The 23065-nt window shown below is 62.4% G+C and overlaps 2 protein-coding genes across 17 annotated transcripts in view; both read left to right on the top strand.

Moving 5' to 3' along the window:
- Positions 1–14302, top strand: part of LOC118701081 (neurexin-2-like) — a 37086-nt gene extending 22784 nt beyond the window's left edge. For 7 of the 15 annotated variants that reach the window (XM_036405685.1, XM_036405688.1, XM_036405686.1 and 4 more), the window contains 6 exons: positions 4110–4291; positions 4949–5120; positions 7279–7368; positions 9345–9664; positions 10077–10155; positions 13079–14302. In XM_036405685.1, the coding sequence (XP_036261578.1) occupies positions 4110–4291; positions 4949–5120; positions 7279–7368; positions 9345–9664; positions 10077–10155; positions 13079–13815 (1580 nt within the window). In that variant the 3' untranslated portion in view covers positions 13816–14302. Of the gene's footprint in view, positions 1–4109; positions 4292–4948; positions 5121–7278; positions 7369–9344; positions 9665–10076; positions 10430–10487; positions 12656–13078 lie in introns of those variants that run through there. The other 8 variants (XM_036405695.1, XM_036405693.1, XM_036405694.1 and 5 more) reach the window with 3 other exon arrangements.
- A 190-nt stretch (positions 14303–14492) lies between these two features.
- Positions 14493–19372, top strand: FRMD8 (FERM domain containing 8). Of its 2 annotated transcripts, XM_036405698.1 has the most exons (10): positions 14493–14635; positions 15074–15232; positions 15809–15910; positions 15993–16051; positions 16179–16345; positions 16650–16838; positions 17368–17491; positions 17600–17782; positions 18191–18395; positions 19070–19372. In XM_036405698.1, exons 1-10 carry the CDS (start codon positions 14578–14580, stop codon positions 19195–19197), a joined length of 1374 nt encoding a protein of 457 aa, XP_036261591.1. In that variant the 5' UTR covers positions 14493–14577; the 3' UTR covers positions 19198–19372. The 2 variants fall into 2 exon arrangements, with proteins under 2 accessions (XP_036261591.1, XP_036261592.1); XM_036405699.1 differs by lacking the exon at positions 16650–16838.
- The last annotated feature ends 3693 nt before the right edge of the window (positions 19373–23065 follow it).

The following is a 23065-nucleotide window of genomic DNA, read 5'->3' as shown; positions in this document are numbered from 1 at the left end:
TCAATCCCCCCTAGACCCCATTTGGGGGCTCTCACCCTCTCTCTTCACCCCCTCCCCTCATTTGGAGTCTCCCCCCCTCCTTTCAACCCCCCCCCCCTTTTTTGGGGGTCTCCCCTCCCCCCACCTCCACCCCCTCATTTGGGAACCGCCCCCTTCATTTGGGGGCTCCCCCCCCCCCCTCATTTGGGGACTCCCCCATCCCCTCCTCCATCCATTTCGGGGGTCCCCTTTCCCTCCCCACCCTCACCCCCCCAGTTTGGGGTTCCTCTCTCTTGTCCCCCCGCCAATTTGGGGGCTCTCCCCTCTCTTTCCACCCCCCCAATTTGGGGGTTCCCCCCTCTTTTCACCCCCCCCAATTTGGGGGTTCCCCCCTCTTTTCACTCCCCCCCAATTTGGGGGTTCCCCCCTCTTTTCACTCCCCCCAAATTCGGGGGCTGCCCCCTCTCTCCCCCCTCCCCTCCATCTCCATCCGGGGGCTCCTCCCCCCATTTGGGGTCCCCCTCGCTGGGGTCCCCCCGGCGCTGCCGGATGGGGGGGGGTCGCTGAGGGGCCGATGGGGGGCCGGGGGGGCCCCGGGGCGCTGGGGGTGCTGGCGCTGGGGGCGCTGGGGGTGCTGGGGGTGCTGGGGGTGCTGGTGCCCCCCGCCCGCCCCGCCCGCGTCTCCTCCAGCCTCTCGACCACCCACCACGTGCACCACTTCCACGGGCGGCACGGCACGGCGCCCATCGCCATCAACCGCGCGCCCTTCCTCACCCGCGGCCACCACGGTGAGCCCTCCTCACCATCATCATCATCATCATCATCTTCACCTTCCTCATCATCCTTATCATCCTTATCATCCTTATCATCCTCATCATCATCCCCATCGCCATCAACCGCGCGCCCTTCCTCACCCGCGGCCACCACGGTGAGCCTTCCTCACCATCACCATCATCATCATCATCATCATCATCATCATCATCATCATCATCATCATCATCCTCACCATCATCATCATCCTCCTCATCCTCCCCATCGCCATCAACTGCGCGCCCTTCCTCACCCGCGGCCACCACGGTGAGCCCTCCTCATCCTCACCATCACCTTCATCATCATCATCATCATCATCATCATCATCATCTTCACCTTCCTCATCATCCTTATCATCCTTATCATCCTCCTCATCCTCCCCATCGCCATCAACCGCGCGCCCTTCCTCACCCGCGGCCACCACGGTGAGCCCTCCTCACCATCATCATCATCATCATCATCTTCACCTTCCTCATCATCCTTATCATCCTTATCATCCTTATCATCCTTATCATCCTCATCATCATCCCCATCGCCATCAACCGCGCGCCCTTCCTCACCCGCGGCCACCACGGTGAGCCCTCCTCACCATCATCATCATCATCATCATCTTCACCTTCCTCATCATCCTTATCATCCTTATCATCCTTATCATCCTCATCATCATCCCCATCGCCATCAACCGCGCGCCCTTCCTCACCCGCGGCCACCACGGTGAGCCTTCCTCACCATCATCATCATCATCATCTTCACCTTCCTCATCATCCTTATCATCCTCCTCATCCTCCCCATTGCCTTCAACCACGCGCCCTTCCTCACCCGCGGCCACCACGGTGAGCCTTCCTCACCATCATCATCATCATCATCATCATCATCATCTTCACCTTCCTCATCATCCTTATCATCCTTATCATCCTCCTCATCCTCCCCATCGCCATCAACCGCGCGCCCTTCCTCACCTGCGGCCACCACGGTGAGCCTTCCTCACCATCATCATCATCATCATCATCATCATCATCTTCACCTTCATCATCATCCTCATCATCATCCCCATCGCCATCAACCGCGCACCCTTCCTCACCCGCGGCCACCACGGTGAGCCCTCATCATCCTCACCATCACCATCATCATCATCATCTTCACCTTCCTCATCATCCTTATCATCCTCCTCATGCTCCCCATCGCCATCAACCGCGCGCCCTTCCTCACCCGCAGCCACCACGGTGAGCCTTCCTCATCATCATCATCATCATCATCACCTTCATCATCACCATCATCATCATCATCTTCATCCTCACCTTCCTTATCATCCTCACCTTCCTTATCATCACCTTCCTCATCATCTTCCTCATCCTCCCCATGGCCATCAACCGCACGCCCTTCCTCACCCGTGGCCACCACAATGAGCCTTCCTCATCATCATCATCATCATCACCTTCATCATCTTCCTCATCATCTTCATCATCATCATCATCTTCATCCTCACCTTCCTTATCATCCTCACCTTTCTTATCATCACCTTCCTCATCATCCTCCTCATCCTCCCCATCACCATCAACTGTGCGCCCTTCCTCACCCGTGGCCAACATGGCGAGCCTTCATCGTCCCCATCATCATCCTCACCATCATCCTCACCTTCCTTATCATTCTCAACATCCCCATCCTCATCCTCCTCATCCTCGCCTTCCTTATCCTCATCTTCACCTTCCTCATCATCCTCATCCTCATCCTTTTTTACCCCCCCATTGCCACCAACCACGTGCGCCATGGTGAGCCTTCATCGTCACCCACATCATTGTCCACATCATCCTCTTCATCCTCCTCATCATTCTCATCTTCATCCTCATCCCACTCACCATCATCCTCCTCATCCTCCCCATCGCCATCACCTGTGCGCCCTTCTTCACCCATGAGCACCACGATGAGCCTTCATCACCCTCGCCACCATCACCTTCATCCTCCTCCTCCTCCTCCCCATGGCCATCCTCCGGCCCTTCCTCACCCACAGCCAGCTCAGTGAGCCTTCATCACCCTCCTCATCAGCCTTCATCCTCCTCCTCCTCACAGGGACCCCAAAACCCTCATCAGCATCATCATCATCATCATCCTCTTCCTCAGCCTCAGGCTCCCTCAACTTCCTCTTCACCATGACAGGGACACAGATGGCCTTCCTCCCCCTCTTCCTCCTCCTTCTCCTTCACCTCCTCCTCCTCCTCCCCCTCTTTCCTCTTCCTCCTCCCCCTCCTCCTCCTCACTGCCTTGGGAAGGTGGGACAGCCTTCATCCTCCTCCTCCCCCTCCTCCTCCTCCTCTTCCTCCTTCTCCTCCTCCTGTTTCTCACCCTCCTCCTCCTCCCCAGCTGCTCGCGGGTACTTCAGCCTGGCCTTCCTCCCCCTCCTCCTCCTCCTCCCCTGTCACCGCCTCTTCCTCCTCTTCCTCCTCCTCCTTGCTGCCTTGGGAACCTGGAACAGCCTTCCTCCCCCTCTTCCTCTTCCTCCTCCTCCTCCTCCTCTTCCTCCTGCCAGGCCCGGGTCAGGGTTTCGGGGGGCCCTGTGGGGTCTGTGCCCCCCCCATGTGTCCATGCTGTGTCACGCGTGGGTTTTGGGTGGTTTTGGGTGTTTTGCGATGGTTTTGGGGTGCGTTCAGGTGATTTTGAGGTGTTTGGGTGGTTTTGCACTATTTTGGGGTGGTTTGGAGGTTTTTGGGTGTGTTTGGGTGTTTTGCGGTGGTTTCGGGTGTGTTTGGCATTTTTTGGGGTGTGTTTGGCTGTTTTGGGGTGTGTTTGGCGTTTTTTGGGGTGTGTTTGGCTGTTTTGGGGTGTGTTTGGCTGTTTTGGGATGGTTTTGGGGTGTTTTGGGCGGTTTTGTCTATTTTTCGATGTATTCTGGATGTATTTGTGCATCCTGAGCCCTCCTGCAAGGCCATGGAGGGAGGGGGGGTACAAGAGCGACCCCCAGACATTGGGGGGGGTCCTGATGGCCCCACAGCCCCTCCCCCAAATTCAGACGTTCTCCCCCCCCCCAGCTCTCAGACCCCTCCCCGTTCCTCAGGGCCCCCCCTGGATGTCATGGACCCCCCAAATCCAGGGTTCCCCATAAACCCTGGGGTCCCCCCCCCAAAAAAAATTCCAGTTCACCCCAAACTCCGAGGGTCCCTCCTGCAGTGCCCAAATTCCAGGGGGTCCCCCTGCACTCAGGGACCCCCAAATCCCCCAACCCCCTGAGCCCCCCTGCCCTGAGCTCCCCCCAGACCTGGCTCCCCCCAGCCCCCCCTTTTCTTTCCCCCCTGACCCCCCCGTTTTTCTCTCTCCCCCCCCCCCAGCGGGCACCACGTACATTTTCGGCAAGGGGGGGGCCCTGATCACCTACACGTGGCCCCCCAATGACCGGCCCAGCACCCGCGCTGACCGCCTGGCCCTGGGCTTCAGCACCCGGCAGCGCGACGCGGTGCTGCTGCGCGTGGAGAGCGCGGCCGGCCTCGGCGACTTCCTGCAGCTCCACATTGTAAGGGGGGCTCAGAAATTGGGGTACGGGGGTGCTGGGGGGGCTGGGAGGGGCTGGAGGTATAGAGGAGTTTAGGGGTCTGGGGGTTCCGGGGGTTTTAGGGGGGTCTGGGGGTGCTGCTGTGCATGGAGAGCATGGCCAGGCTTGGTGACTTCCAAAATTGAGGTCTGGGGGTGCTGGGAGGGTCTGGGAGGGTCTCCTCAGGGAATCTTGAGGAGATCTCCAGGGTTTTTTCCTGGACTTGGTGATTTCCTGCAGTTCTGCATCATAAATGAGGGGTTGGGGGCTTTCATGGGGGTCCTGGGGGGATTTAGGGGCTCTGGGGACTCCTGGTCAAGGCTGGGTTTGGTAACTTCCCTCAGCTCCACAGCATAAGAGGGGACAAATTTGGGGTGCAGGGGGCTTAATGGGGGTCCTGGGGGGCTCCAGGGCTTCCTGCTGGATTTGGTGACATCCTGGAGCTCCACGTGAAGTGAAAAGAAATGGGGGTCTGGGGGTCCTGTGGGGGTTTTGGGGGGGCTCTGCGGGTTCTTGTTAAAAGCCAGATTTGGCGATTTCCTGCATCGTAAAAGCGGCCAAAACTGGGGTGCGGGGGGGGGGGGGGGCTGGGGGGAAGTGGGACAGGCACCCACCGGTGCCCCCGTGCCCACCCCGCAGGTGCAGGGGGCCGTGGGGGTCCTGTTCAACGTGGGCACCGAGGACATCGCGCTGGAGGAGCGGGGGGCGGCCGTCAGCGATGGGCGCTTCCACGTCGTCCGCTTCACGCGCAGCGGCGGCAACGCCACGCTCCAGGTGGACGGCGGCCCCCTGCACGAGCGCTACCCGCCAGGTACCCCCCGCCGCGCCCCGGGCACCCCAGGGCCCCTAGAGACACCCCCAGGTACGGCCCAGGTGTTCCCCAGGGCTCCTACAGACACTACAGGTGTTCCCCCAGGTACCCTCCAGGGCTCTTACAGACCCCACAGGTACCTCCCAGGTACCCCCAGGTACCCCCCAGGTACCCTCCAGGGCTCTTACAGACCCCACAGGTACGCCCCAGGTACCCCCAGGTGTGTTACAGATCCTACAGGTGTTCCCCAGGGCTCCTACAGGTACCTCCCAGGTACCCCCAGGTACCCCTTGGTCTCCTAGAGACCCCCCAGGTACCACTCAGGGTTCCCCCAGACACCCAAGGGACACCCCAGGTGCTTGGGGACACCCCTATGGCACCTTGAGACACCACAGGGACACCCTGGGACACCCCAAGGCACCTCAGGGTGCTCAGGGACACCCCTGGGACACCCCTATGGCACCTGTAGGGACCCCAGGGCACCCCCAGAGCCCCTTCAAGCCCCCCATGGCACCTTCGGACACTCCAGGGTCACCCCAGGTGCTTGGGGACACCCCAGGGCCCCCCCTAACGAGGGCACTAACGAGGCAGCGCTAACGAGGGGTCCCACCCCCCCGCCCCTCCCCCGCTAATGCCCCCCTAAAGGCCACATAAACCCCCCGAGGGCCAACCCCACCCCCCCACCCCGGTGACACCGCGGCCAGGGCTGGGGACATCAGCAGGGGCGTCATGGCTGTGGGGACACCGATGGTCACACCGTGGTCACAGCGTGGTGGCACCACTGGTGACACCTGTGGTGGCACTAAAGGTGATGTGATGGTTGTGCCACCGTCCCACCATGGTGGCACAGGTGGTGACATCTTGATCCCATCATGGTTGACACTGATGGTGACGCCGATGGTGCCACCAGTGATGAGGTCATGGTCACATCATGGTGACACTGATGGTGACACCAATGGTGCTACTAATGATGATACCACGGTCCCACCATGGTAACATTGATGGTGACACCAGTGGCAAGGTCACGATCCTACAGTGGTGACATCAATGATCCCACTAACAATGAGACCATGGTCCCACTATGGTGACATTGATGGTGACACCAATGGCCAGGCCAGTGCCATCATGGTGACACTGATGGTCACACCAATGGCAGGCCCACGGTCCCATAATGGTGACATTGATGGTGACACCAAGAGTGCCGCTAATGATGACACCATGGTCCCATCTTGGTGACACTAATGATGCCACTAATGATGAGGCCACAGTCCCACCATGGTGACGCTGATGGTGACACCAATGGCAAGGCCATGGTCCCACAGTGGTGACACCAACGATGCCACTTAGACCACGGTCCCATCATTGTGACACCAATGATGCCATTGGGACCACGGTCCCATCTTGGTGACACCAATGATGCCCTGAGACCACGTTCCCCTCTTGGTGACATTGATGGCGACACCAGTGATGACACTAACAGTGAGATCGTGGTCCCATCGTGGTGACATCAATGACAAGGCCATAGTCCCACCATGGTGACACCAAGAGTGCCACTAACAATGAGACCATGGTCCCATCATGGTGACATTGATGGTGACATCAAGAGTGCCACTAACTGGTCACTAACCAATGACACCATGGTGCCATCTTGGTGACACTAAAAATGCCACTGAGACCACGGTCCCATCTTGGTGACACCAACGATGCCATTGGGACCACGGTCCCATCATGGTGACATTGATGGTGACACCAAGAGTGCCACTAACTGGTCACTAACTGATGACACCACGGTCCCATCTTAGTGACACCAATGATGCCACTGAGACCATTGTCCCATCTTGGTGGGATGCCATTGGGAACACAGTCCCATCATGGTGACATCAATGGTGACACCAACGATGCCACTAACAATGACACCACGGTCCCATTTTGGTGACACCAATGCCACTGACACCACGGTCCCATCTTGGTGACACCAACAATGCCACTGACACCACGGTCCCACCACAGCGCCGCCGCCGATGCCGCGGTGCCACCGTGCCGTGACACGGTGACACGGCCGTGACGCCGCTGCCGATGCCCCCGCCGGTGCCACCCCGTGCCGGTGTCCCCGTGCCCTGCCCCGTGTCCCCGTAACGCTCTTCTCCTCCCTCCGAAGGCAGCGGGGACAGCGAGCGGCTGGCGCTGGCGCGGCAGCGCATCCCCTTCCGCCTGGGGCGGGTGGTCGATGAGTGGCTGCTCGACAAAGGTAACGGCAGCGAGCGCCCCCCACACCTGGGCACCCCCCACACCTGGGCACCCCCCCCACACCTGGGCGCTCCCCACACCTGGGCACACCCGCTTGTGGCCGGGACCCAGAGATTTTGGGGTCCCAGGTGTCTGGAAGCCACTGATTTGGGGAGTGTCTGGGATCCCCCAACACCTGGAGGCTCCCACAACTGGGCACCGCCACACCTGGGCAACCCCAGAATGTGGGGACTCAGGTGGGCGGGGCCCACCTGTTTGGGGTCCCAGGTGTTCGGGGATCCCGGCATTTTGGACCCCGATATTTGGGGGTCGCAGCACCTGGGCCCCACAGGTGTCCAGGAGCCACGTCCCAGAGGACCCCGTTGTCCAGGGACCCCCCCAGGTGTTCGGGGAGGGAGCCCAGGTGTTGGGGGAGGGGCCAGCCCCTGCCCCGCCCCCTCATTACCTGGTTAAAGGGATGCTAACGCACCTAACGGCCCCCCTAAACCGCGCTGAGCCCAGAGCCCCCCTAAAGCCGCATAAACCCGCTAAACCCCCTAACCCACACCTGCCCAGCACTGCCCGGGGCCGGGGCTGCGCCAGGTGTGCACAGGACAGGCGTGCGCCAGGTGTGCACCACGGCTGGGGCGTGCTCCAGGTGTGCGCAGGACAGGCGTGCGCCAGGTGTGCACCACGGCTGGGGCGTGCTCCAGGTGTGCGCAGGACAGGTGTGCACCAGGTGTGCGCAGGACAGGTGTGCACCAGGTGTGCGCCAGGTGTGCACCATAGCTGGGGCGAGCACCAGGTGTGTGCCGTGACTGGGATGTGCACCAGGTGTGCCCCAGGTGTGCACCAGGTGTGTGCCAGGTGTGCACAGGACAGGTGTGCATGAGGACAGGCGCGCACCAGAGCAGGTGTGTACCAGGTGTGCACCAGGTGTGCAGCAAGGCCAGGTGTGCGTGAGGAAGGTGCACAGGTGTGTCCGCCCTGCAGCCCCAGGTGTGCACAGGAGCCGCCCCAGCCTCGCACGCCCCGGCCCCGCCCAGGCAGGGCCCCTGCCCCTCCCCCCCGCCCCAAATGACCCAAAATTGGCCGAATTGAGCCCGAGCGGAGCCGGGGGCCGGGGGGGGCGTTGGGGTCCCTTTAACTGCCCGGGGGGGGAGGGGGGTGGGGGTGGAAGGGGGGGCGGGGCTGCTCCTCGTGCGAGGCACACCCAGGTGTGCCCAGGTGTGCGGTGCGGGGGATGGGGGACGGGGGACGGGGGTGGCAGGGTGGGGCAGTGTGGGGACGTGCCAGGTGTGGGGTAAGGCCATGCCAGGTGTGCCAGGTGTGGGGATAAGGCTGTGCCAGGTGTGGGGGGAGGCTGTGCCAGGTGTGCCAGCTGTGAGATAAGGCCATGCCAGGTGTGCCAGGTGTGGGGATAAGGCAGTGCCAGGTGTGCAGCTGCCGTGTCCATCCATGGGACAGTGTCAGGCTGAGCCAGGTGAGCCGGTACCTGGTGTTCCAGGTGTGCCAGGTGTGCAAGCCCCCCCTCTCCATCCATGGCGGGGGGGGTGTGTGAGTGTGGGGTGACAGTGTCAGGGTGATGGCTTTGAGGTCACAGTGTTGGGGTGACATTGTTGGGGTAGCACAGGTGACCCAGGTGACACAGGTGCGCTGGTGCCAGGTGTGCCAGGTGTGCAAGCCCCCCCTCTCTCCCCCAGGCCGGCAGCTGACCGTCTTCAACAGCCAGGGGGGAATGTGTGTGAGTGAGGTGACAGTGTCAGGGTAGCACAGGTGACACAGGTGACACAGGTGACACAGGTGCGCCGGTGCCAGGTGTGCCAGGTGTGCGAGCCCCCCCTCTCCCCCCCAGGCCGGCAGCTGACCATCTTCAACAGCCAGGGGGGCATGTGTGTGAGTGAGGTGACAGTGTCAGGGTAGCACAGGTGACACAGGTGACACAGGTGAGCCGGTGCCAGGTGTGCCAGGTGTGCGAGCCCCCCCTCTCCCCCCCAGGCCGGCAGCTGACCATCTTCAACAGCCAGGCGCGCGTGCGGGTGGGGGGCCGGGACCGCGGCCGCCCCTTCCAGGGGCAGCTCTCGGGGCTCTACTACAACGGGCTGAAGCTGCTGGCGCTGGCGGCCGAGGGACACCCCCGCGTGCGGCTTGAGGGGGACCTGCGGCTCGTGGGGGACCCCCCCCCGCCCCCCGCGCCCCCCGGCGCCACCCCCGCGCCCCCCGACATGGCCACCACCATCATGGAGACCACCACCACCATGGCCACGACCACCACCCGCCGCGGGCGCTCGCCCACCCTGCGCGACACCGTCGCCCAGGTAAAGCGGGGAGGGGGCAGAATGGGGGGCTGGGGTCTGGGGAGGGGGTAGGGAGGGGGGTTTAGGGGAGGGGGGAGCAGTGGGACAGGTAAATGGGGAGTGGGGAATTGGGGGGGGGGGTTATGGATTGAGGGAGGGTCCTACCAAGGTCAGGGTGTGGGGGGTAAAGGGGGAAGGGTCTGCAGGGAATTTGAGGGAGGATGGGGGGTCCCAAGGGCTGGATGGGGGGCAGGGGCGCTGTGGGAGGTGCAGGTATGGGGGGACCCCAGAAAGGGGCTGGATCCCGCACACCTGGGTGCACACCTGGATCCCGCTCACCTGGGTGACCCCTGACACCCCTCCCTGGATCCTGGGGGGGCTCTGGGGCGGTTTGGGGGTCCCCGGGCTGACCCCCTCCCCAATGTCCCCCCAGAACACGGACGATCTCCTGGTGGCCTCGGCCGAGTGTCCGAGCGATGACGAGGACCTGGAGGAGTGTGAGCCGGGCACAGGTGGGTGCTGCTCCGGGGCCCCGGGCACACGCGTGTGGCACGGCCTGGCACGCGCGTGTGGCACGGCCGCAGAGCCCGGGGCTCTTCCCCAACCCCCCCGGCGGGGCTGAGACCCCCACACAGGTGTCAGGGTGTGCACACGCACAGGTGTGGGGGGCTGGGGGTGTTGCACACGCGTGTGAGCAGGGAACGAGCCAGGCTGTTCACTGCAGGGAACACGCGGGTACGGGAGCTGCTCACACACCTGGACAGGTGCACACAGACACCTGGACAGGTGTGCACACACAGATACACACACACCTGGACAGGTGCACACGCACACACCTGGACAGGTGTGCACACACAGCTACACACACACATGGACAGGTGCACACGCACACACCTGGACAGGTGTGCACACACAGATACACACACACACCTGGACAGGTGCACACACACACACCTGGACAGGTGCACATGCACACACCTGGACAGGTGTGCACACACAGCTACACACACACGTGGACAGGTGCACACGCACACACCTGGACAGGTGTGCACACACAGCTACACACACACGTGGACAGGTGTGCACACACCTGAACTATTCACACACATCTGCACAGGTGTGCACATACACACACACACACACACACACCTGCACAGGTGTAGACATGTGAACTGTGCACACACACCTGGACAGGAGCTGCTCACACACACACAGACGAGGTGTGCATACACACCTGAGCTCACACGCACCTGAGCTCACACGCACCTGAGCTCACACCTGCCCCACAAACTCAGCCCCCCCGCACACCAAGGTGCCCACCTTTGCACACTCAGGTGCCCCCTTTGCACACTCAGGTGCCTCCCTTTGCACACGCCCTCCCACCTGTGGCCCCGTCCCCCACCTGCACAGGTGTTCCCGCCCATTCTGAGCACACACCTGAGCCCAGGGGCTGTGCAAGCCCCGCCCCCACCTCCTGCTTCCCCTGACGGACGGACACTTGGACACTTGGACACTTGGACACTTGGACATTCGGACACTTGGACAGACAGGGAGGACCCCCCGGTCTGGGGTCACCCCATGTGACACCTGCGCTGTCACACCTGCACTGTCACACCTGTGCTGCCACCAGGACCTCAGTGAGGACCCTCCCCCACCCCCAGTGTCACACAGTGACACCCCCTGGACACCCCCGGGTGTCACCTGGACACTGGAGACCCCCCTGGACACCTGGGGCCTCAGCTGGTACCCACAGGTGTCACCTGGACAGCCGGGTGTGTCCCCCACAGGTGTCCCCAGGACACTCTGGTCCCCCAAAACCCCACTTGTGGGGGAGGGGTGGCAGCAGTCAGGGGAAGGGAGGAGGAGTGGGGGACAGACAGATGGACAGTGGACGGACAGTGGACAGACAATGGATGGACAATGGATGGACAATTGACCGTGGATGGATGATGGACAGTGGTCCGTGGATGGATAGGATGGACGGATGGACGGATGGATGGATGGATGGATGGATGGATGGATGGATGGATGGATGGATGGACGGACGGACGGACGGACGGACGGATGGATGGACGGACGGACGGACGGACGGACGGACGGATGGATGGATGGATGGACGGTCGGACGGATGGACGGATGGATGGATGGATGGACGGATGGATGGACAGATGGATGGGTTGAAGGATGGATGGACGGACAGGGGGACAGATGGATGGATGGACGGACACAGAGATGGATGGATGGGTTGAAGGATGGATGGATGGACAGCGGGGCAGATGGATGGACACATGGATGGATGGATGGATGGATGGATGGATGGATGGATGGATGGATGGATGGATGGATGGACGGACACAAGGATGGATGGATGAGCAGATTTGATGTCAGATGCTGGATCTGAGTGTGGACAGACATGTGGCCAGGTGGCTGCAGGGGTGGATTTAGGGATGGATGGATGGATGGATGGATGGATGGATGGATGGATGGATGGATGGATGGATGGATGGATGGATGGAATCAAAGACAGATGGACACATGGATCAGGATTGGATGGACACAGCTGGGTTTAGGGATGGCTGGATGGACTCAAGGATGGATTCAAGGATATATGAATGGATTTAGGGGTGGACAGATGGTTCATGGATGGATGGATGGATGGACAGATGGATGGGTGGATGGATTCAAGGATCCATGAATGGATTTAGGGGTGGACAGATGGTTCATGGATGGATGGATGGACAGATGGATGGGTGGATGGATTCAAGGATGGACTCAGGGATCCATGGATGGATTTAAGGATGGACAGATTGTTCATGGACGGATGGATGGATGGATTCAAGGATGGATTCAGGAATCCATGGATGGATTTCGGGGTGACAGATGGTTCACAGATGGATGGACGGATGGATGGACGGATGGATCCGAGGCTGATGGTCAATGGCCGGTGGCTGATGGCCGGGGGCCGGTGGCCAGTGGTGGCCGGCGGTGGCCGGGGCCGGCCGGGGCCGGGCGCTGGCGCCGCAGGGGTGGCCGCGGCACCTTCTCACCGAGTGTCTCTTCTCTTCTTTTCTTTTTGTTCTTTTTTTCTCTTTTTTCTCTTTCTCTCGTTTTTTGTGTGCTTTCCCTTCCTTCCTGCAATTTCTTTTTCCTCCACGCTAAAATCACCCGGCCCCATCCCGCGATGTAAGTTGACGGCAGCGCCGCGGTTTGCTCTTAAAAAAAAAAAAAAAAAAAACAAAAAACCGAGAAAAAAAAAAAAAAAGTAGAGGAATTAGCTAAAAACGCAAAAAAAAAAAAAAAAAAAAAGAAATAAGTAACCTAGAGCGGAGCTGGCGCGGAGGCGGCCGGAGGCGGCGGGGGGGGGGTCGGGGGGCGCAGCGGGGCGCGGCGGCGGGGGCTGACGGGGGTCCCCCCGTCCCCTTTCTGTCTCCGCAGGCGGGGAGCTGGTGCTGCCGGCGTCCCCGGGCCCCCCCGCGCCCCCCGCCGCCCCCCGCGCCCCCCCGGGCTGCGGCCCCGACTGCGACGAGCCCTCGGGCTTCGCCTCGGGGGAGGCGGCGGACCCCGACCCCGACCCCGGCCACGCTCCCGGCCCCGAGCAGCCGCCGGCCGACGACGAGGACTTCGCGGGGCTGGGGGGCGGGGGGAGCCCCGAGGCCGCCGCCCCCCCGGCGGCCACGGCCGCGCCCCGCGGCGCCGGGACCGAGCCCACGGTGGCGGGCGCGGCTCCGCCCGGGCTGGTGCCGGCGGGCGAGCGGCACCCGCGGGAGGGCGGCGCGGGCGGGGGGCGGCGCGGGGGGGGTTCGGCTCCTCCCGTGACCCGGCGCCCCCCCGTGCCCCCCACAGCCGCGCCCGGAGCGGTGGAGGTGGTGCGGGAGGCGGGCGGCACCACCGGCATGGTGGTGGGCATCGTGGCGGCCGCCGCGCTCTGCATCCTCATCCTCCTCTACGCCATGTACAAGTACCGCAACCGCGACGAGGGCTCCTACCAGGTGGACCAGAGCCGCCACTACATCGGGGCCGCCCCCGCCGCGCCCGGGGGGGGCCCGGGAGGGGCTCCCGGGGCCGCGTCCCCGACCCCGCCCGCCGGGACCCCCAAGGAGAAGGCGGCGGCCGCGCCCCCCAAGGCGCCGGGCAAAGGGCGGCGCAACAAGGACAAGGAGTATTACGTGTGAGGGGGGGGGGGTCTCCACGCGTGTCCCCCGACCCCCCCCCGGCCCCCGCCGCCATCCCCGGGGGGATGTCACCTGCCCGCCCCCCCGACCCCGCCGCAGCGGGGGCGCCTCTGTGGTCTCTCTCTCTGTGTGTGTGTCCCCCCTCCCGCCCCCGACCCCGCCGCGGGAACCGGGGGGCGGCGCGCGTGGGGGGGGGGCGCGGGGGGCGCGCGGGACCCCCCCCCTCCCTCCCGAGAGGGGCGCGGGAACCCCCCCCTCAAACCGCTCCCCTTCCCAACCTCGGATCGGTTTTTTACCGCCCCCCCCCCTCGCCCCCCTTCCCCGGGTATTTCTTTGGGTTTATTTTTTAATTTCGAGAGCCCCGATTGGCGTCGGGACCCTCCGGGGTCCTGCCGGGACCCCCCAAAAGCCGCCCCGAATCCCTCCGAGCCCCCCCGGGCCGCCCCCCCCGCCGCGCACAGAGGAATACACGGTTCTATACTTCGTACAGCGGCTCCGCCTCTTCCTGCGCCGCCCCCGGGACCCCCCGAATGCGCCGGGACCCCCCAACCTCCCCCCGGGGAGGGGTCCCAGCCCTCCCCTCCGCCAGGGGGCGCCTCCCCGCCTCTCCCGGGGCCCCGCCCTCACAATGACGTCATCTTGTCGGCCCCGCCCCCTCCGCCCACCCGTGGCGCTTCCGCCCCGCGCGCGGGACCGGCGCGAGGAGCGCGCGGAGCCGTGACCCCGCGGTGACCCCACGGTGACCCCTCCGTGACCCCGCTCATGGACGGGGAGGGGGAGGCGGAGGGGGAGGGCGCGTCCGCCCCGTCGGGCGCCGCCGGTGAGGGGGCGGGGCCACGGGAGAGGGCGGGGCCGCGAGTCCGGGTATGGGCGTGGCCGTGGGACCCCTATGGGTGGGGGTCGTGGGGAGCTTTGGGGGCCGTGAGACCCCCGGGGCACCGTGGGACACTTTGGGGGGGGTGGTCTAGGGGAGGGCGTGGCCGTGGGACCCCCGTGCGTCCTTTGGGCGTGTCCCGGGGGTGTGTCAGTCTGGGGGGTGGGGGGTCCCGGGGCAGGTTTGGGGGTCCCTGGGTGGGGGTCTCAAGGGCCTCGGCGCCCCCAGCCCTGCTGCACCTGCCGGACGGGTCGGGGCTGTGTCAGCGCGGCGGGGGTGCTTGTTGGGAGTTGTGGGGGTCCCGGGGGATGTGCGGGGGTCCCGGGGGATCCCGTGGGTTATGTGGGGGTCCCGAGGGGGTCTGACGCCCCCCGGCGCCCCCAGCCCTGCTGTACCTGCCGGACGGGTCGGCGCTGCCGCTGCCGCTGGAGCCGCCCCCGGGCCCCACGGCCGCGGAGCTGCTGCGCCGCCTGCAGGGGGCGCTGCGCCTCCCGCCCGCCGCCGGCGACGCCCTCGCGCTGTGGTTGGGGTCGGAGCTGCTCGGTGAGGGGGGGACAGGGGGACATGGGGGGACATGGGGACATTGGGGGGCCAGGGGGACATGGGGGGCCAGGGGGACATGGGGGGACAGGGGGACATGGGGGGACATGGGGACATTGGGGGGCCAGGGGGACATGGGGGGACAGGGGGACATGGGGGGGCCAGGGGGACATGGGGGGACACAGGGACATTGCGAGACACGGGGACATGAACATGGCGTGGTCACAGCTCGCGCTGTGGTTGGGGTTGGAACTGCTCGGTGAGGGGGGACAGAGGGACATTGGGGGCCCAGGGGGACATGAGGGGCCAGGGGACATGGGGGGACACGGGGACATTGCGGGGACAGGGGGACACAGAGGGGAAGCGGGACCATGGGGATATGGGGAGGTCGTGGGGTTGCAGCTCGGTTCTGAGCAGAGCTGCTCGCTGAGGAGGGGACATTGGAGGGTCCCATGAGGGACAGGGAGACGGGAGGATCCCTCTGGAGGATGGGGTGGGTGGGGGTCCCTATGCCCGCGAGGGTCCCTGTGGGGGTCTCCGCGGGTCCCCAGGTGGGTGCCAGCCCTGCGTCCCCCCCAGAGGTGCAGCTGAAGCCGCGGCACCGACCCCTGCGCCTGGTCCGGCACTGGCCGGAGCTGCTGCTGCGCTTCAGCCTCGGCTCGCCCGCGGCCATCGCCCAAGGTGAGGGCTGGGGGGTCAGGGGAGGACCCTTTGGGGACGGGAGGGTCCCCTCGAGGGTCCCACTGACCCCCTGCCCCCCCAGATGAGCCGTGTCTGCAGCTACGCAGGAACGTGTTCTTCCCTAAGAGCCGTGAGCTGGAGGTGAGGGGGGACAGGGGGGTCCCCGGTGTGGGGGGATCTATGGCGGGGGACACGGGGGAGTTCAGGGAGGGGTCTGCGGTGGTTCAGGGGTCTCTCTGGGTGACCTGGGGGTGTCTGTGGCTCCCAGCTGCAGGAGGAGGAGCTGCTGCGGTTGCTCTATGAGGAGGCGCGGGAGCAGCTGAAGGGGGGGCGCTACCCCGTGGACCCCCCCGAGGCGGCCGAGCTGGGGGGGCTCAGCTGCCGCCTGCGCCTGGGGCCCTTCGAGCCCGGCCGGCACACGGAGCTCAGCCTGCGGTCAGCACCGGCCGGACCCTGCCCATGGGACCCCTGCCCACGGGACCCCCACCCATGGGAACCCCTGGCACTCCCTTTGGGTCCCCACCCAGGACCACCCCCGTGATCCCCCACCTGGGACGCGACCACCCACGGGATCCCCTCCACCTGGGACCCCCCACACCTGGGACCCACCCACGGGATCCCCTCCGGGACCTCCCCACCCCACGGGACCTCCATCCCCCGGCCACACGGTACCCCCTGACCCACATGTTCCGCCCGTGCCCCTCCCGGTCCCCTCCTGAGCCCCCGGTGTCCCCCCCAGGCCGCTGCTGGGGGAGCTGCTGCCGCCGGGTCCTCCTGCCCGCTGGGGGGCGCTGTTCCGGCGCTCGCGGGAGCCGGGCCCCGCCCAGCGGCTGCTCGAGGCGTTCGCGCGTGCGCCGGGCCCCGAGGCGCCCCCTGCCGGATTGTACCGGGACTTCCTGCGCCGCTGCCACGCCCTGCCCGGCTACGGGTGAGGGGGGGGGACCCCGATTAGAGACCCCCAGGGGACACCCCCCAGTTAGAGACCCCCAGAGGACATCCCAAATGAGACACCTCAATGGGACACCCCCCATGGGACACCCCCCACTGATGCCCCCAAGACCCTCAGGGAACCTCACCAAGACCCCTGCCAGGGACCCCTGAAGATCCCAGGGACACCCCCAGATTGACGGGGACCCCCCCCAGATCAGCAGGGAACCCCAAAAGAACCCCCCCTCCACCCGCCCTGCCCCCCAGAGACATCCAATGTGCCCCACAGACCCCCAGGGAGCTTTCCCAGGGACCCCCCAATATCTGAGCCCCACAGACTCCCCCAGACCCACAGTGACCCCCCCACAGGACTCCTTCTAGACTCCCAAGTTCCTCCATATCCAGGCCCTCAGGTATCCCCCCCCCCAGCATCTTCACCCCAAACTGCACCTGGGGACCCCATGAATTTGGGGGGGACCCAGAATTTGGGGTTTGGGGGTGACCCAGGTATGTGTCCCCCCCCCCTCCAGGTGTGCCTTTTTCCCAGGAGCCATTGAGCGGCCGTCGGGGGGGCTGCTGGCCCGGGGGGGGTTGCGCCCCGTCAGCGTGGCCGTGGGGCTCGAGGGGGTCACCATCATTGACCCCCGCCAGAAGGTATTGGGGGGGTCTGGGGGGCGCAGGATGGGGCTCAGGGGGGCTCTGTGGGGGCAGGATGGGGGTCAGGGGGGCTCTGTGGGTGACCGCCCCCCGTGCACCCCCCAGCATGTGCTGCTTTCCCTGACGTACCCCGAGCTGTGCTGGGAGCTGGTGGGGGCCGTGGGGCAGGACGGGGACCCCGCGGGGCAGGAGGGGGACCCCACGGAGCCCCCCCAGCTGTGGTTGGAGTTCGATGGGGACCACGAGGGAGCCCCCGTGAACCGACTGCTGCGCGTGTTCTCCCCACAGGTGCGAGTGGGGGGCTCTGGGGAGGAATTTGGGGGGAGCAGGGGGAGGGTTTGGGAGTGCTTTTGGGGCAGCTGGGTGGGGTCCCTGGGGGATCAGTTTGGGGGTGTTTGGGGATCCTGGGAGGGTCGGTTTGGGGGTGTTGAGGGATAGTTTGGAGGCCCCAGGTGTGGGTTTGGGGGTCCTGAGATGATCCCAGGGGTGTGCTTGGGGTTCCCAAGGGGGTCGTGTTGGGGGTCCCGCGGGGGTTTTGGGGGTCCCCGGGGGGGGTTCCCAGAGGGGTTTGGGGTGCCTGGGGTGGGTTTGTGAGTCCCGGGGGGTCTCTGGGGGGGCATCCCGGGGGGGGGGAAGGTTGGGGGGTTCCCTGGGGGGTCCCGGGGGGTCTCGGTCTGGTGCTGACAGCGCCCCCAGGCGGAGCTGATGAGCGCCCTCATCGAGTGCTGCATCGAGCTGGGCGGGGCGGCCCCGCCCCCCGAGGAACAGGCCCCGCCCCCCGCCGGCGCTGCGGCCCCGCCCCCCGAGGCGGCCGGCGCGCGTGGCGCCCCCTTGCGGCGGCAGGAGAGCGTGACACGGCCCCGCCTGCAGCGCCTCGCGACCATCGACTACGTGCGGGAGGGTGCGACAGGCGACAGCGGGACATGGGGGACAGCAGGGACTTGGGGGGCATTCGGGACATGGGGGACATCGGGGACATTGGGGACATCCGGGATATGGGGGGCATTCAGGACATGGCGGGCATTCGGGACATGGGGGACAGCGAGGACATCGGGGACATCTGAGACATGAGGGGCATTGGGACGGCAGGGACATGGGGGACAGCGGGGACATGGGGGGCGTTCGGAACTTTAGGGACATGGGGTACGTCCGGGACATGGGGGGGGGGACATGGGGGACAAAAGGGAACATGCTGGACATGGGGGACATGGAGACAAGGGGGTATCAGGGACATAGGGGACATCCGGAACATGGGGGACATCAAGAACAGTGGGGGGACATAGGGGGACATGGGGACACACACACATGGGGTGACGCCAGCTTCTGGGGGGGATAGGGGGCATGGAGTTGAGGAGGGGAACACAGGAGCTTCCAGGGGAAAGGGAGGGCAGTCACAGGGACATGGGAAACACAGCGGGGGGACAGGGACCTTGGGGGGAACCTGACAAGCAGGGGACACAGGGTACAGGGTGGTCTGAGGGAACATGGCAGGGAGGGAATTGGGACACTCGGGGGTGGCACAGGGGACCCCGAGGCGATTCCTGCCCTAAATCCCACCCCAATGTCCCCCCCCAGGGCAGGAGCTGCGGCGGGTGAAGCCCCCCCGGCGCTCGGCGTCCTTCTTCAGCCGGGGGGGGGCCGGGGGCGGCTCCTACACCCCCGTGGCGGGGGGCACAGGGGGGGCCGGCTCCGAGCAGGGCTGAGCCCCCCCCGAGCCCCCCAAACCCCTCCCAGTTCAGACTGGGAGCACTGGAAGCGCCCCCCCCCCTTCCCTTTGTACTCAACACCCGCCAATAAACTGCACTGCCCCCCCCCGCCCCCTCTCCCCAGGCAGGGTTTGGTGGAATCTGGGGCAAATCGGGATCGATTTGGGGCCAATCCAGAGCAGTTTGAGGCAGTTTGGTTCCAGTTTGGGGATGATTCTGGGTGGTTTGGGGCAGATCAAAACTGATTCAAGGTGGTTTGCAACCTATTTGGGGTGTTTGGGGTTGATTCGTGACAGGTTTGATCTAGTTTGGGATATTTGGAGCTGATTCTGGATCATGCAGAGCATTTTCCAGCCAGTTCCTGGGGGGTCTGGGGCTACTTTCAGTGGAGTTGGGACATTTTGGGGCCAGTTCTGGGGGGTTTGGGGCCTATTCCAGGCAGCTTGGGGTCCATTTAGGGGGGTTTGGGACAAGCTGCAGCGGTTTGGGGCCAATTCTGGGGGGTTTGTGGCCAACGTAGCCAAATGGCTGCCCCACGTGACAGCAGCGGCCATTTCGGGCTGGGGACTCAGGGACACGCGTGTGTCACACTTGTCGCGCATGTCACACCTGTCACCTGTGTCAGGGGCTTCTGTGTGAGGGAGGCTTTTCCCTCTCATTAGCACTAACGAGACCTTTGGGACAAATTCCACCATTTTGGGGGCAAGTCCTGCTGATTTTGGGGCATTGCTCATTGTCAATTTGGGACCTTCACAAATCCACCCAAAATCCCCCTATTTCACTATGTAACCCCATTTTCCTCCCTTTTCCCACCCAGCAGGGCTGCGTTTATCCAAAATATCACATTTTCTACCCTTAAACCCCACACGCCTCCACTCTGCGGCAAAACTGCCTCAGTCCCGAATAATTTCATTTTCTTAAGGTGCTTTTTAGAAATTTAAGGATTTTTTAAGGGAGAACCGGTGAGTTTTGTGCTGTGGGAGGGGTAAGCGTTACCGGGGCCTAAAGAACACAAAGAAACTGCTCTGAAATCCAACATTTAGAAACTAAAAAATGAAGAAAATATAAATATTTGATAGGATAAAGAAATGTTTTGGAATAAATGTTATCTGAGGGAAACTGTGAAGGACGCGGATCCCCCCCCGCCCCGCCTCACGGAGCTGTTCCTGTGGGAAAGCGCCATTTTGGGGGGGAGAGCGGGTTATGGCTGAATAAAAATTATATTTTTCTGAGGAAAATAGGACATTTCTGAGGTAAAACTTGACGTTTCTGAGGTAAAATTTGACATTTCTGAGGCAAATCGGGAACTTTCTGAGGGAAATGAGGCATTTTTGATACAAATCAGATACTTGTGAGGGAAGTAAGACACTTTCAAAGTAAATAGGACATTTCTGAGGCAAAACGGACACTTCTTGAGGGAAATCAAACGTTTTTGAGACAAACCAGACGTCTCAAGAGGGAAGCGAGACACTGATGAGGTAAAATCAAACGTTCCTGAGGAAAACCGGACATTTTCTCGGGGAAACCGATCATTTTCTGACGGAAGTCGGCCATTTCTGAGGCAAATGATATTTTCCTGAAGGAACTCGGGCTTTTCTGAGGTAAAACCAAGGAGAAAAGGGTAATTTTTTTTAACCGTTCGGCCTCTGCGGACGCGGCAGAGGTGACTCGGCGCTTCCCCCGCCCAATGCGGAGTGCACGGAGCGATGACGGCGCACTCCCGCACCCGGCGCCGCCCCCGCGGCGACTGCGGCAAAGCCAAGGGAGGGGCCTGGTGAGGGGGCGGGGTCTCCGTGTGGACCCGCCCACTGACGCATCACTCTCGGATCCCTCCGCGCGCGGATCCCTCCGCCGGCCACATGCCCGCAGGTCACCTCACACCGGCTCCTTCCCGCGGATCCTTCCGCCGGATCCTTCCGCCGGATCCTTCCGCCGGATCCTTCCGCGGCCGTTCCCGCCCCCAATTTTCTTTTTATTTGCCTGTAAAATGGGCGTGGAGGAGGGGCAGAATGAAAGTCGGGCTGTGGGGGAGGGGAGGAGCGGGGGGGAGGGGGTTTGTGCCCATTTAGCGGCGGCTTGAGGGGCCCCGCGGAGGAGGGGACGCGATGAAGTTCCCCCCCTGTACGTGCCCCTTTTCGTGAGGTAATTTTTGTGCGAAAAGTCGCTAAAAAGGGTCGGGTTTTAAAAAGCTGGGAAGCCTCAAGGAAATGGTGGATTTAGAGTGAAGAATTGAGGTGGTTTTGCATCAAAAACCTACTAAGAAAAGGGGCTAAGGAGACTGGAGGGGCAGCCTCCCGCTTTGGGTTAAAAAGCGGCCATTTGGGTTTAAAAAGCAGCTGAAAAGCTGCAGAGTTTGGTTTAGTGGTGATTTTTGAGAGCAAAACCTGTGTCCTGTGCCCCAAAAATGGCTTAAACTCACCTTAAAGTGATGTTGAGGCTCTTTAGAAGCTTTAGTGCTATCCCAGCTTTAAAAAAAATCTAAACCTGATTTTTAGTCTCTTTTTTTTCCTAAGAAACACCCAAGATTTGGTGAAGAGCATCTTTCTAGAGAGAAATGTTTTAAAATGTCCTCTCCAGGCTCAGCTCCTGAGGAAAAAGCAGCTTTTGGAGTATTTTCACGCAGAAAACTTGAAATTTGACTGTGCCAAGAGTTGCGAAAATGATTTAAAATTTTAAATTATGGCTTAAACCAGCTGGAAATGGGCAGATTATTGCTGTAAAAATGATCATTGAGATAAACCTTGCCTAAAATCAGGGTATTTCTGGGGGAGGCCTTTTCCAGCACCTGAAATGGGGGGGGGAATTTACATTTCAGAGCCTTAATGGTGGAATAGCCCAGAAAATAATTAATAACAATAAGGAAATTTTTTCTCCTGCAGGAAACGCCCCAAAAATGTCGGAACAGCTCCTCCCACACCCCCAAAATGCCTCATTGTTTTCGTCAGCAGCTTTAATTAGCCCCCGAACAGCTTTAATAAATGATAATTAAAAGGTTGGGGAGGGGGGTTGTCCCCTCCCTGCCAGCATTCTCGGGGTGTCATTTCCTGCCTGGAAACGCCTCAAAAAGCAAAAAAAAGTGCTTTAAATTGCCTAAAAAATGCCTTAAAATGCCTCAAAATAGTGAGGGTTTATTCCCCTTATTGAAAACAGGGACTTCCATGACTCAGCATGGCCTGAAATGGGGTGAAACACAAAGATTTTGATGCATTTCTGTCGTAGAAAAGGAAATTAAAATGGTGGTTAGGGCTGTGCTGGATCAGGGTAGAAAAAAGGGTTGTTCGGCCTTTTTGGGGAACAAAAACTGGTGAAAATTTGGGCTTTGGGGTCTGTGTTCCCTCAAGAACTTTTTTTTCCTCAAGATTTGTGACCCTTTTGAGGAGAAACGGCGCCTTTTTGGCAGCGGCCCAGCCCCGTGACGCAGCAAAAAAAAAAAAAAAAAAAAAACAGAGTAAAATGAATGAATAAAAAAGAAAATAAAAACCCTCTAAAGCCACCCGGGAAGGTCGAAGCGAGGGATTTTAGGGCAGAATTGGCCAAACCGAACAAAAAAAATCTCTGTTAAATTTAACCATTTTCGTACTGGACCGCGTGGGCCGGCCTAAGGCCCACGGCCTCGGGGGGAGGGGGGGGGGGGGCACAGTTTGTGAGGGGAAAAAATCGAAGAAAATGGTAAAGACAGTGAAATAATGAAAAAAGAAGCTTTTTCACACTGCGGGCGGTAGATTTTGGGGGGGATTTTGGGGGTTGCTGCCCTTTTTTGGCGATTTTAGGGACTATTTTGTCGCCCCCGCGGGGGCGGTGCTGGGCCGCTTATAAGGGAGGGCCCCGCGCCGGCTGCGCCCGGCCGAGAACCAGCCCCGATACG

This window comes from Molothrus ater, unplaced genomic scaffold (assembly GCF_012460135.2).
Source record: "Molothrus ater isolate BHLD 08-10-18 breed brown headed cowbird unplaced genomic scaffold, BPBGC_Mater_1.1 matUn_MA125, whole genome shotgun sequence".
In the NCBI taxonomy this organism is placed as follows: Eukaryota; Metazoa; Chordata; class Aves; order Passeriformes; family Icteridae; genus Molothrus; species Molothrus ater.
Note: the sequence above shows the minus strand (reverse complement) of the source record. Positions and strands in the feature narration are given on the sequence as shown.

Coding starts and splice junctions, on each gene's coding strand:
- FRMD8 (XM_036405698.1), top strand. CDS start 14,578: ATGGACGGGGAGGGGGAGGCGGAGGGGGAGGGCGCGTCCGCCCCGTCG. Junction 15,233..15,808: donor GTTGGGGTCGGAGCTGCTCG/GTGAGGGGGGGA, acceptor CGTCCCCCCCAG/AGGTGCAGCTGAAGCCGCGG. Junction 15,911..15,992: donor GCCCGCGGCCATCGCCCAAG/GTGAGGGCTGGG, acceptor CTGCCCCCCCAG/ATGAGCCGTGTCTGCAGCTA.